Below are 15,000 nucleotides of genomic sequence, written 5' to 3'. Positions count from 1 at the left end.
CTGGGTAGCAGACATGCCTCTCTGAAACAGCAAACACTCCTGACTATGTAATGCCCCTCAGCTCTTAGAATCAACCCTCATCTAGGATCTGACATTTCTAAGACCTCTTCCTCTCTCTCTCTCTCTCTCTCTCTCTTTCTCTCTCTCTCTCTCTCTCTCTCTCTCTCCTCGCTGTTGAGCAGACTCTGCCAGGATCTATAAATAGAGACATATCAGAACACACACACACACACACACACACACACACACAATGCTGTGCTTATCAGTTCTCCTAATTGGCATCAAGGCAGCTCTGGCCCATGAAGCTGATAACTGAGACCAGCTGTGGACCTAGCCGTGGGGGTGTGAGGAGGGGATTGGGGGTACCTGGCACCCCTGTGGATGGCACTGACGAGCAGGGACAGGTGGTGTGGTAAATCACTTGAACTATTCCAGAGGTTTAAGTGTAGGGAAAAGAGAAGGAGGGTATTGATGGGGAAATATTGATTGGTATTGTTGGGGAAATATTGATTGGTATTGGTGGGGAAATATTGATTGGAATTGATGGGGAAATTTTGATTGGTATTGATGGGGAAATATTGATTGGAATTGATGGGGAAATATTGATTGGTATTGATGGGGAAATATTGATCGGTATTAATGGGGAAATATTGATTGGTATTGATGGGGAAATATTTTGATTGGTATTGATGGAGAAATATTGATTGGTATTGATGGGGAAATATTGATGGGGAAATATTGATTGGTATTGATGGGGAAATATTGATCGGTATTGATGGGGAAATATTGATCGGTATTGATGGCTGCCAAAAAGTGCAGGAGACTGAGGTCTTGTGTGGTTCCAGTGAAGACATTAGTATTGAGGGCCACTGTGATGCATTGTGGGGAATTGTGGTGCATTCTAGGTGTGTCGGGTAGTCAGTGGAGAGCTCAGGTGTCTCTAATCCACCCTCCGGTCCTCACTCACACACTAGCACACACACACACACACCCTCACATGCACACTCACACACATACTTTCGCACACACACACACACACACACACACACACACACACACACACACACACACACACACACACACACACACACACACACACACACACACACACACACACACACACACACACACACACACACACACACACACAATGCTGTGCTTATCAGTTCTCCTAATTGGCATCAAGGCAGCTCTGGCCCATGAAGCTGATAACTGAGACCAGCTGTGGACCTAGCCGTGGGGGTGTGAGAAGGGAATTGGGGGTACCTGGCACCCCTGTGGATGGCACTGACGAGCAGGGACAGGTGGTGTGGTAAATCACTTGAACTATTCCAGAGGTTTAAGTGTAGGTAAAAGAGAAGGAGGGTATTGTTGGGGAAATATTGATTGGTATTGATGGGGAAATATTGATTGGTATTGGTGGGGAAATATTGATTGGTATTGATGGGGAAATATTGATTGGAATTGATGGGGAAATATTGATTGGTATTGATGGGGAAATATTGATTGGTATTGATGGGGAAATATTGATTGGTATTGATGGGGAAATATTGATTGGTATTGATGGGGAAATATTGATTGGTATTGATGGGGAAATATTGATTGGAATTGATGGGGAAATTTTGATTGGTATTGATGGGGAAATATATTGATTGGTATTGATGGGGAAATATTGATTGGTATTGATGGGGAAATATTGATGGGGAAATATTGATTGGTATTGATGGGGAAATATTGATCGGTATTGATGGGGAAATATTGATCGGTATTGATGGCCGCCAAAAGTGCAGGAGACTGAGGTCTTGTGTGGTTCCAGTGAAGACATTAGTATTGAGGGCCACTGTGATGCATTGTGGGGAATTGTGGTGCATTCTAGGTGTGTCGGGTAGTCAGTGGAGAGCTCAGGTGTCTCTAATCCACCCTCCGGTCCTCACACACACACACCCCTCACATGCACACTCACACACATACTTTCGCGCACACACACACACACACACACACACACACACACACACACACACACACACACACACACACACACACACACTGATCTGTGTTAAATCAAGTTTCCAATTTATCCAAGCGTAGTGAAAGACAAAAGGGAGAGAGAAAGAGAGAGAGAGACAGAGAGAGAGACAGAGAGAGAGAGAGACAGAGAAGAGAGAGAGAGAGAGAGAGAGAGAGATTTCTCTGGTAAAATTTACAATATACGCATTTTTGGCTACAAATTAAGTAAAAAGTGTTGTTTTTTTCGGTGTGAAGGTAATCATCCAATAGTGGAAGAAGAAAGGAGTGGGCACACAGGGTGAACCTGTATGGTCAGAGACAGGTAGACAGGGTGAACCTGTATGGTCAGAGACAGGTAGACAGGATGAACTGAACCTGTATGGTCAGAGACAGGTAGACAGGGTGAACCTGTATGGTCAGAGACAGGTAGACAGGATAAACCTGTATGGTCAGAGACAGGTAGACAGGGTGAACCTGTATGGTCAGAGACAGGTAGACAGGATGAACTGAACATGTATGGTCAGAGACAGGTAGCCAGGATGAACTGAACCTGTATGGTCAGAGACAGGTAGACAGGATGAACTGAACCTGTATGGTCAGAGACAGGTAGACAGGATAAACCTGTATGGTCAGAGACAGGTAGACAGGATGAACTGAACCTGTATGGTCAGAGACAGGTAGACAGGATGAACTGAACCTGTATGGTCAGAGACAGGTAGACAGGATGAACTGAACCTGTATGGTCAGAGACAGGTAGACAGGATGAACTGAACCTGTATGGTCAGAGACAGGTAGACAGGATAAACCTGTATGGTCAGAGACAGGTAGACAGGATGAACAGAACCTGTATGGTCAGAGACAGGTAGACAGGATGAACTGAACCTGTATGGTCAGAGACAGGTAGACAGGATGAACTGAACCTGTATGGTCAGAGACAGGTAGACAGGGTGAACCTGTATGGTCAGAGACAGGTAGACAGGATGAACCTGTATGGTCAGAGACAGGTAGACAGGGAGAACTGAACCTGTATGGTCAGAGACAGGTAGACAGGGTGAACCTGTATGGTCAGAGACAGGTAGACAGGGTGAACCTGTATGGTCAGAGACAGGTAGACAGGATGAACCTGTATGGTCAGAGACAGGTAGACAGGATGAACTGAACCTGTATGGTCAGAGACAGGTAGACAGGATGAACTGAACCTGTATGGTCAGAGACAGGTAGACAGGATGAACTGAACCTGTATGGTCAGAGACAGGTAGACAGGGTGAACCTGTATGGTCAGAGACAGGTAGACAGGATGAACTGAACCTGTATGGTCAGAGACAGGTAGACAGGGTGAACCTGTATGGTCAGAGACAGGTAGACAGGGTGAACCAGTATGGTCAGAGACAGGTAGACAGGATAAACCTGTATGGTCAGAGACAGGTAGACAGGGTGAACTGAACCTGTATGGTCAGAGACAGGTAGACAGGGTGAACCTGTATGGTCAGAGACAGGTAGACAGGGTGAACCTGTATGGTCAGAGACAGGTAGACAGGGTGAACCTGTATGGTCAGAGACAGGTAGACAGGGTGAACCTGTATGGTCAGAGACAGGTAGACAGGGTGAACCTGTATGGTCAGAGACAGGTAGACAGGGTGAACCTGTATGGTCAGAGACAGGTAGACAGGATAAACCTGTATGGTCAGAGACAGGTAGACAGGGTGAACCTGTATGGTCAGAGACAGGTAGACAGGATGAACTGAACCTGTATGGTCAGAGACAGGTAGACAGGGTGAACCTGTATGGTCAGAGACAGGTAGACAGGATGAACTGAACCTGTATGGTCAGAGACAGGTAGACAGGATGAACTGAACCTGTATGGTCAGAGACAGGTAGACAGGATGAACTGAACCTGTATGGTCAGAGACAGGTAGACAGGGTGAACCTGTATGGTCAGAGACAGGTAGACAGGATGAACTGAACCTGTATGGTCAGAGACAGGTAGACAGGGTGAACCTGTATGGTCAGAGACAGGTAGACAGGATGAACTGAACCTGTATGGTCAGAGACAGGTAGACAGGGTGAACCTGTATGGTCAGAGACAGGTAGACAGGATGAACTGAACCTGTATGGTCAGAGACAGGTAGACAGGGTGAACCTGTATGGTCAGAGACAGGTAGACAGGGTGAACCTGTATGGTCAGAGACAGGTAGACAGGGTGAACCTGTATGGTCAGAGACAGGTAGACAGGGTGAACCTGTATGGTCAGAGACAGGTAGACAGGGTGAACCTGTATGGTCAGAGACAGGTAGACAGGGTGAACCTGTATGGTCAGAGACAGGTAGACAGGGTGAACCTGTATGGTCAGAGACAGGTAGACAGGGTGAACCTGTATGGTCAGAGACAGGTAGACAGGGTGAACCTGTATGGTCAGAGACAGGTAGACAGGATAAACCTGTATGGTCAGAGACAGGTAGACAGGGTGAACCTGTATGGTCAGAGACAGGTAGACAGGATAAACCTGTATGGTCAGAGACAGGTAGACAGGGTGAACCTGTATGGTCAGAGACAGGTAGACAGGGTGAACCTGTATGGTCAGAGACAGGTAGACAGGGTGAACCTGTATGGTCAGAGACAGGTAGACAGGATAAACCTGTATGGTCAGAGACAGGTAGACAGGATGAACTGAACCTGTATGGTCAGAGACAGGTAGACAGGATGAACTGAACCTGTATGGTCAGAGACAGGTAGACAGGATAAACCTGTATGGTCAGAGACAGGTAGACAGGATGAACTGAACCTATATGGTCAGAGACAGGTAGACAGGGTGAACCTGTATGGTCAGAGACAGGTAGACAGGGTGAACCTGTATGGTCAGAGACAGGTAGACAGGGTGAACCTGTATGGTCAGAGACTGGTAGACAGGATGAACTGAACCTGTATGGTCAGAGACAGGTAGACAGGATAAACCTGTATGGTCAGAGACAGGTAGACAGGATGAACTGAACCTGTATGGTCAGAGACAGGTAGACAGGGTGAACCTGTATGGTCAGAGACAGGTAGACAGGATGAACTGAACCTGTATGGTCAGAGACAGGTAGACAGGGTGAACTGAACCTGTATGGTCAGAGACAGGTAGACAGGATAAACCTGTATGGTCAGAGACAGGTAGACAGGGTGAACTGAACCTGTATGGTCAGAGACAGGTAGACAGGGTGAACCTGTATGGTCAGAGACAGGTAGACAGGATAAACCTGTATGGTCAGAGACAGGTAGACAGGGTGAACTGAACCTGTATGGTCAGAGACAGGTAGACAGGATGAACTGAACCTGTATGGTCAGAGACAGGTAGACAGGATAAACCTGTATGGTCAGAGACAGGTAGACAGGATGAACTGAACCTGTATGGTCAGAGACTGGTAGACAGGATGAACTGAACCTGTATGGTCAGAGACAGGTAGACATGATAAACCTGTATGGTCAGAGACAGGTAGACAGGATGAACTGAACCTGTATGGTCAGAGACAGGTAGACAGGGTGAACCTGTATGGTCAGAGACAGGTAGACAGGATAAACCTGTATGGTCAGAGACAGGTAGACAGGATGAACTGAACCTGTATGGTCAGAGACAGGTAGACAGGGTGAACCTGTATGGTCAGAGACAGGTAGACAGGATAAACCTGTATGGTCAGAGACAGGTAGACAGGATGAACTGAACCTGTATGGTCAGAGACAGGTAGACAGGATGAACTGAACCTGTATGGTCAGAGACAGGTAGACAGGATAAACCTGTATGGTCAGAGACAGGTAGACAGGATGAACTGAACCTGTATGGTCAGAGACAGGTAGACAGGATGAACTGAACCTGTATGGTCAGAGACAGGTAGACAGGGTGAACCTGTATGGTCAGAGACTGGTAGACAGGATGAACTGAACCTGTATGGTCAGAGACAGGTAGACAGGATAAACCTGTATGGTCAGAGACTGGTAGACAGGATAAACCTGTATGGTCAGAGACAGGTAGACAGCGTGAACCTGTATGGTCAGAGACAGGTAGACAGGATGAACTGAACCTGTATGGTCAGAGACAGGTAGACAGGATGAACTGAACCTGTATGGTCAGAGACAGGTAGACAGGATGAACTGAACCTGTATGGTCAGAGACAGGTAGACAGGGTGAACCTGTATGGTCAGAGACAGGTAGACAGGATGAACTGAACCTGTATGGTCAGAGACAGGTAGACAGGGTGAACCTGTATGGTCAGAGACAGGTAGACAGGATGAACTGAACCTGTATGGTCAGAGACAGGTAGACAGGGTGAACCTGTATGGTCAGAGACAGGTAGACAGGATGAACTGAACCTGTATGGTCAGAGACAGGTAGACAGGGTGAACCTGTATGGTCAGAGACAGGTAGACAGGGTGAACCTGTATGGTCAGAGACAGGTAGACAGGGTGAACCTGTATGGTCAGAGACAGGTAGACAGGGTGAACCTGTATGGTCAGAGACAGGTAGACAGGGTGAACCTGTATGGTCAGAGACAGGTAGACAGGGTGAACCTGTATGGTCAGAGACAGGTAGACAGGGTGAACCTGTATGGTCAGAGACAGGTAGACAGGGTGAACCTGTATGGTCAGAGACAGGTAGACAGGGTGAACCTGTATGGTCAGAGACAGGTAGACAGGATAAACCTGTATGGTCAGAGACAGGTAGACAGGGTGAACCTGTATGGTCAGAGACAGGTAGACAGGATAAACCTGTATGGTCAGAGACAGGTAGACAGGGTGAACCTGTATGGTCAGAGACAGGTAGACAGGGTGAACCTGTATGGTCAGAGACAGGTAGACAGGGTGAACCTGTATGGTCAGAGACAGGTAGACAGGATAAACCTGTATGGTCAGAGACAGGTAGACAGGATGAACTGAACCTGTATGGTCAGAGACAGGTAGACAGGATGAACTGAACCTGTATGGTCAGAGACAGGTAGACAGGATAAACCTGTATGGTCAGAGACAGGTAGACAGGATGAACTGAACCTGTATGGTCAGAGACAGGTAGACAGGGTGAACCTGTATGGTCAGAGACAGGTAGACAGGGTGAACCTGTATGGTCAGAGACAGGTAGACAGGGTGAACCTGTATGGTCAGAGACTGGTAGACAGGATGAACTGAACCTGTATGGTCAGAGACAGGTAGACAGGATAAACCTGTATGGTCAGAGACAGGTAGACAGGATGAACTGAACCTGTATGGTCAGAGACAGGTAGACAGGGTGAACCTGTATGGTCAGAGACAGGTAGACAGGATGAACTGAACCTGTATGGTCAGAGACAGGTAGACAGGGTGAACCTGTATGGTCAGAGACAGGTAGACAGGATGAACTGAACCTGTATGGTCAGAGACAGGTAGACAGGGTGAACTGAACCTGTATGGTCAGAGACAGGTAGACAGGATAAACCTGTATGGTCAGAGACAGGTAGACAGGGTGAACCTGTATGGTCAGAGACAGGTAGACAGGGTGAACCTGTATGGTCAGAGACAGGTAGACAGGGTGAACCTGTATGGTCAGAGACAGGTAGACAGGATAAACCTGTATGGTCAGAGACAGGTAGACAGGATGAACTGAACCTGTATGGTCAGAGACTGGTAGACAGGATGAACTGAACCTGTATGGTCAGAGACAGGTAGACAGGATAAACCTGTATGGTCAGAGACAGGTAGACAGGATGAACTGAACCTGTATGGTCAGAGACAGGTAGACAGGGTGAACCTGTATGGTCAGAGACAGGTAGACAGGATAAACCTGTATGGTCAGAGACAGGTAGACAGGATGAACTGAACCTGTATGGTCAGAGACAGGTAGACAGGGTGAACCTGTATGGTCAGAGACAGGTAGACAGGATAAACCTGTATGGTCAGAGACAGGTAGACAGGATGAACCTGTATGGTCAGAGACTGGTAGACAGGATGAACTGAACCTGTATGGTCAGAGACAGGTAGACAGGATAAACCTGTATGGTCAGAGACTGGTAGACAGGATAAACCTGTATGGTCAGAGACAGGTAGACAGGGTGAACCTGTATGGTCAGAGACAGGTAGACAGGATAAACCTGTATGGTCAGAGACAGGTAGACAGGGTGAACCTGTATGGTCAGAGACAGGTAGACAGGATGAACTGAACCTGTATGGTCAGAGACAGGTAGACAGGATGAACTGAACCTGTATGGTCAGAGACAGGTAGACAGGATAAACCTGTATGGTCAGAGACAGGTAGACAGGATGAACTGAACCTGTATGGTCAGAGACAGGTAGACAGGGTGAACCTGTATGGTCAGAGACTGGTAGACAGGATGAACTGAACCTGTATGGTCAGAGACAGGTAGACAGGATAAACCTGTATGGTCAGAGACTGGTAGACAGGATAAACCTGTATGGTCAGAGACAGGTAGACAGGGTGAACCTGTATGGTCAGAGACAGGTAGACAGGATAAACCTGTATGGTCAGAGACAGGTAGACAGGATGAACTGAACCTGTATGGTCAGAGACAGGTAGACAGGGTAAACCTGTATGGTCAGAGACAGGTAGACAGGATAAACCTGTATGGTCAGAGACAGGTAGACAGGGTGAACCTGTATGGTCAGAGACAGGTAGACAGGATGAACTGAACCTGTATGGTCAGAGACAGGTAGACAGGATAAACCTGTATGGTCAGAGACAGGTAGACAGGATGAACTGAACCTGTATGGTCAGAGACAGGTAGACAGGATGAACTGAACCTGTATGGTCAGAGACAGGTAGACAGGATGAACCTGTATGGTCAGAGACAGGTAGACAGGGTGAACCTGTATGGTCAGAGACAGGTAGACAGGATGAACCTGTATGGTCAGAGACAGGTAGACAGGGTGAACCTGTATGGTCAGAGACAGGTAGACAGGATGAACTGAACCTGTATGGTCAGAGACAGGTAGACAGGATGAACTGAACCTGTATGGTCAGAGACAGGTAGACAGGATGAACCTGTATGGTCAGAGACAGGTAGACAGGATGAACCTGTATGGTCAGAGACAGGTAGACAGGATGAACCTGTATGGTCAGAGACAGGTAGACAGGATGAACCTGTATGGTCAGAGACAGGTAGACAGGGTGAACCTGTATGGTCAGAGACAGGTAGACAGGATGAACTGAACCTGTATGGTCAGAGACAGGTAGACAGGATGAACTGAACCTGTATGGTCAGAGACAGGTAGACAGGGTGAACCTGTATGGTCAGAGACAGGTAGACAGGGTGAACCTGTATGGTCAGAGACAGGTAGACAGGGTGAACCTGTATGGTCAGAGACAGGTAGACAGGATAAACCTGTATGGTCAGAGACTGGTAGACAGGGTGAACCTGTATGGTCAGAGACAGGTAGACAGGATGAACTGAACCTGTATGGTCAGAGACAGGTAGACAGGATGAACCTGTATGGTCAGAGACAGGTAGACAGGATAAACCTGTATGGTCAGAGACAGGTAGACAGGATGAACTGAACCTGTATGGTCAGAGATAGGTAGACAGGATGAACTGAACCTGTATGGTCAGAGACAGGTAGACAGGGTGAACCTGTATGGTCAGAGACAGGTAGACAGGATGAACCTGTATAGTCAGAGACAGGTAGACAGGATGAACCTGTATGGTCAGAGACAGGTAGACAGGATAAACCTGTATGGTCAGAGACAGGTAGACAGGGTGAACCTGTATGGTCAGAGACAGGTAGACAGGATAAACCTGTATGGTCAGAGACAGGTAGCCAGGATAAACTGAACCTGTATGGTCAGAGACAGGTAGACAGGGTGAACCTGTATGGTCAGAGACAGGTAGACAGGATGAACTGAACCTGTATGGTCAGAGACAGGTAGACAGGATAAACCTGTATGGTCAGAGACAGGTAGACAGGATGAACTGAACCTGTATGGTCAGAGACAGGTAGACAGGGTGAACCTGTATGGTCAGAGACAGGTAGACAGGATAAACCTGTATGGTCAGAGACAGGTAGACAGGATGAACTGAACCTGTATGGTCAGAGACAGGTAGACAGGATAAACCTGTATGGTCAGAGACAGGTAGACAGGATGAACTGAACCTGTATGGTCAGAGACAGGTAGACAGGGTGAACCTGTATGGTCAGAGACAGGTAGACAGGGTGAACCTGTATGGTCAGAGACAGGTAGACAGGGTGAACCTGTATGGTCAGAGACAGGTAGACAGGATGAACCTGTATGGTCAGAGACAGGTAGACAGGATAAACCTGTATGGTCAGAGACAGGTAGACAGGATGAACTGAACCTGTATGGTCAGAGACAGGTAGACAGGATGAACTGAACCTGTATGGTCAGAGACAGGTAGACAGGGTGAACCTGTATGGTCAGAGACAGGTAGACAGGATGAACCTGTATGGTCAGAGACAGGTAGACAGGATGAACTGAACCTGTATGGTCAGAGACAGGTAGACAGGGTGAACCTGTATGGTCAGAGACAGGTAGACAGGATAAACCTGTATGGTCAGAGACAGGTAGACAGGATAAACTGAACCTGTATGGTCAGAGACAGGTAGACAGGGTGAACCTGTATGGTCAGAGACAGGTAGACAGGATGAACTGAACCTGTATGGTCAGAGACAGGTAGACAGGATAAACCTGTATGGTCAGAGACAGGTAGACAGGATGAACTGAACCTGTATGGTCAGAGACAGGTAGACAGGGTGAACCTGTATGGTCAGAGACAGGTAGACAGGATAAACCTGTATGGTCAGAGACAGGTAGACAGGATGAACTGAACCTGTATGGTCAGAGACAGGTAGACAGGATAAACCTGTATGGTCAGAGACAGGTAGACAGGATGAACCTGTATGGTCAGAGACAGGTAGACAGGATGAACTGAACCTGTATGGTCAGAGACAGGTAGACAGGATAAACCTGTATGGTCAGAGACAGGTAGACAGGGTGAACCTGTATGGTCAGAGACAGGTAGACAGGATGAACCTGTATGGTCAGAGACAGGTAGACAGGGTGAACCTGTATGGTCAGAGACAGGTAGACAGGATGAACTGAACCTGTATGGTCAGAGACAGGTAGACAGGGTGAACCTGTATGGTCAGAGACAGGTAGACAGGATGAACCTGTATGGTCAGAGACAGGTAGACAGGGTGAACCTGTATGGTCAGAGACAGGTAGACAGGGTGAACCTGTATGGTCAGAGACAGGTAGACAGGATGAACTGAACCTGTATGGTCAGAGACAGGTAGACAGGATAAACCTGTATGGTCAGAGACAGGTAGACAGGATGAACTGAACCTGTATGGTCAGAGACAGGTAGACAGGATGAACCTGTATGGTCAGAGACTGGTAGACAGGATGAACCTGTATGGTCAGAGACAGAAAAAGATGAAAGGTCCAATGGTATCTATTTTTATCTCAATATCAAATTATTTCTGGGTAACAATTAAGTACCTTGCTGTGAATGTTTTCAATTAAAATTGTAAAAAATAACCAACAACATTATTTTCATGGAAAAATACCAATTTGTCAGTCAAGAACCACATTGTCTAGAGTTTACCAAGAACGGTGAGACAAACAAACAACAAACCAGCAGGTGGGGGTGCTTTGGGAGAAAACAGCTCGTTGATGAGAGAGGTACAGGGCGGGCGGGCGGGCGGACGGACGGACGGACGGACGGGCGGGCGGGCGGGCGGGCGGGCGGGCGGGCGGGCGGGCGGGCGGGCGGGCGGACGGACGGACGGACGGACGGACAGACAGACGGACAGACGGACAGACGGACAGACGGACAGACGGACAGACAGACAACACTGTGGTCTCTACAGCAGCCAGGTTGATGATGCATTAATTAACATAAGGTTACCTTCATGGTCCTCGTCTAAATCGAGGACCCCTTATAAGACTGGTCACACTGCTACTGCATTGCTTCAACGCTCCTTCCTCTCTGACTGCTAATGTCGTCTGTCTGTAAGATCGTAAAAACAACAAAAAGCCCAGAACTTTCATTCTCATCCCCCATCTTCTTGTCTCTGTGAGGTCAGAGTGTTCTGGAACACAAGACAATTCCATCTGTGTTAAAAGTGTCGATAGATAATTGAATGCTTGAAGAGATATGAATTATTGACGATAATTTCGTTATTATTTAGTTATTATTTGTATACAGTTTTGTGTTTTTCTTCTTTTTTTTACGTTTCTGTTGTATTTTTGTTCACATAGTTCCTGTTCCATGTTTAGTAGAAGATAAGAAAGTACTTTATTCAAACTCCAAGGAGAAATGGGATTGCACCAGACAAATATAAAACATCAGCGATATAACACGACAGGGACAAGCAGGACATTATCAACGCATCTATTTATTTATTTTTGTTTTTATTTAAAACGTAGCTATGTAATTATATCATATTTGTTGTTCTACTGTATCTGTATCTGCAGTATAGTGTTATGACATTCCATATTGATTCTATCCATGGTTTTCTCTCATCTCCAGGATCCCCCGACGTCTGTGTCACTGGGACTGAGGATGGAGGAGATGATCTTCAACTTGGCAGACTCTCACTTATTCTTCAACGACTTGGAGGTACGAGACGTTCCTGTCGCGTAAAACTGTGTTTAATTTTTTTGTATTTAAATCAACGCATCATTACGGGGTCAGTAGGTCAAACCGTTCGGGGCGGCCGGGAAGACGTTGTGTCCCCCCCCCGTCAGTAGGATAGAATGTTCGGGATTTTTTTTTGTCTCATGTTCCGGACGAACATCCGGTCTTAAAACTCCGTCACCTTGACAACGCAGATGGGGAAGTGAGACATAGGCGGATGTGGTGGATTGAGACGCATCCAATAATAATAATTATCTCTGTCTTCATCTGACTGATTTTGATGGGGATTGTTGTGTTTGTGTAACTTAGATTGACGGGCCGGTGTGTGTCAGTCGACTCCCGGGGTTTAATGACGGGGAGCCCCGTTGAGCCCGTTTCTCAGTGTCCAGTCCCACAGTGGTAAACTATTATCACGGAGCCCAGGGGACACTAGGAATTTTACAAGTGCTGTCAGTCTCAGTTTCTCGTCCCCCCTTGCGCCCCACCCCCCTTCTCTAAGTCCCCCACCCCCCTTCTCTATGCCCCCGCCCCCTTCTCTATGCCCCCCACCCCCTCTTCTCTATGCCCCCCACCCCATCTTCTCTATGCCCCCTGCCCCCTTCTCTATGCCCCCCGCCCCCCACCCCCTCTGCTCTATGCCCCCACCCCCTCTTCTCTATGCCCCCCGCCCCCTTCTCTATGCCCCCCACCCCTCTTCTCTATGCCCCCACCCCCTTACTCTAGCGTCCCCCTCATAACGACTTGGGCAATTTGTCAGGCTCTAGTGTTTCTGGAGCCGTTCTGTCTGTTCTGTCACGCTGCGTGCCTGGTGTCGCTGTCCGCCAACTCTTCTGTCACGGCATGAAATCTCTCCCCGTCCCACGTCCCCCCGCTGGGGTACAAGGATAGGGGGTGGCAGGAGAGTTTAGGGGGAGCGTTGGTGTCTGAGTGTCTGTCTGTCTGCTCCACCCCTGGAGAGAGAGAGAGTTTGGGGGGGAGTTGGTGTCTGAGTGTCTGTCTGTCCGCTCCACCCCTGGAGAGAGAGAGAGTTTAACATGAAGATCAATTCATTGGTCAATTACACACAAGATCCAAACGAAATTTGACTTCATTTTTTAACACAAACCCCACAAGTACATACGCAGGTTTTTTGGAGAGGTTGCGGAGGGCTGTTGTAGTGGGGGGTGAAGTACCTTGTTTAGGGCACAACAGCAGGCAATGGAATCTAGGATTGAGATCACTTCCTGACAGACCATTCCCGTCTGGCCCAGGATTCAAACTGGCAAACACACACACACACACACACACACACACACACACACACACACACACACACACACACACACACACACACACACACACACACACACACACACACACACCCCAGCAGATCAAAGTAGTCTGGAGTACTGTTTAAACAACAGTGTCGCCCATCAGGCCTAACCGTAGACCTACACAGACTAATCTACACAGACATATCTACACAGACATATCTACACAGACATATCTACACAGACTAATCTACACAGACATATCTACACAGACATATCTACACAGACTAATCTACACAGACATATCTACACAGACATATCTACACAGACATATCTACACAGACATATCTACACAGACATATCTACACAGACATATCTACACAGACATATCTACACAGACATATCTACACAGACTAATCTACACAGACTTATCTACACAGACATATCTACACAGACTAATCTACACGGACATATCTACACAGACGTATCTACACAGACATACCTACACAGACTAATCTACACAGACATATCTACACAGACATATCTACACAGACTAATCTACACAGACATATCTACACAGACATATCTACACAGACATATCTACACAGACTTATCTACACAGACATATCTACACGGACTTATCTACACGGACTTATCTACACAGACTAATCTACACAGACTAATCTACACAGACATATCTACACAGACCTATCTACACAGACTTATCTACACGGACTTATCTACACAGACATATCTACACGGACTTATCTACACGGACTTATCTACACGGACTTATCTACACGGACTTATCTACACAGACTAATCTACACAGACTAATCTACACAGACATATCTACACAGACCTATCTACACAGACTTATCTACACGGACTTATCTACACAGACTTATCTACACAGACTAATCTACACGGACTTATCTACACAGACGTATCTACACAGACATATCTACACAGACATATCTACACAGACATATCTACACAGACTTATCTACACAGACATATCTACACGGACTTATCTACACGGACTTATCTACACGGACTTATCTACACGGACTTATCTACACGGACTTATCTACACGGACTTATCTACACAGACATATCTACACGGACTT

General features: G+C 47.2%; 1 protein-coding gene across 5 annotated transcripts in view; it reads left to right on the top strand.

The window, feature by feature from the left end:
• LOC135538565 (eyes absent homolog 1-like) overlaps positions 1-15,000 on the top strand; it is a 157,548-nt gene that overhangs the window by 89,674 nt on the left and 52,874 nt on the right. For all 5 annotated transcript variants that reach the window (XM_064964457.1, XM_064964456.1, XM_064964454.1 and 2 more), the window contains one exon: positions 12,513-12,602. In XM_064964457.1, coding sequence (XP_064820529.1) covers positions 12,513-12,602 — 90 coding nt within the window. The remainder of the gene's footprint in view (positions 1-12,512; positions 12,603-15,000) is intronic.

This window comes from Oncorhynchus masou, unplaced genomic scaffold (assembly GCF_036934945.1).
Source record: "Oncorhynchus masou masou isolate Uvic2021 unplaced genomic scaffold, UVic_Omas_1.1 unplaced_scaffold_983, whole genome shotgun sequence".
NCBI lineage: Eukaryota > Metazoa > Chordata > Actinopteri > Salmoniformes > Salmonidae > Oncorhynchus > Oncorhynchus masou.
Note: the sequence above shows the minus strand (reverse complement) of the source record. Positions and strands in the feature narration are given on the sequence as shown.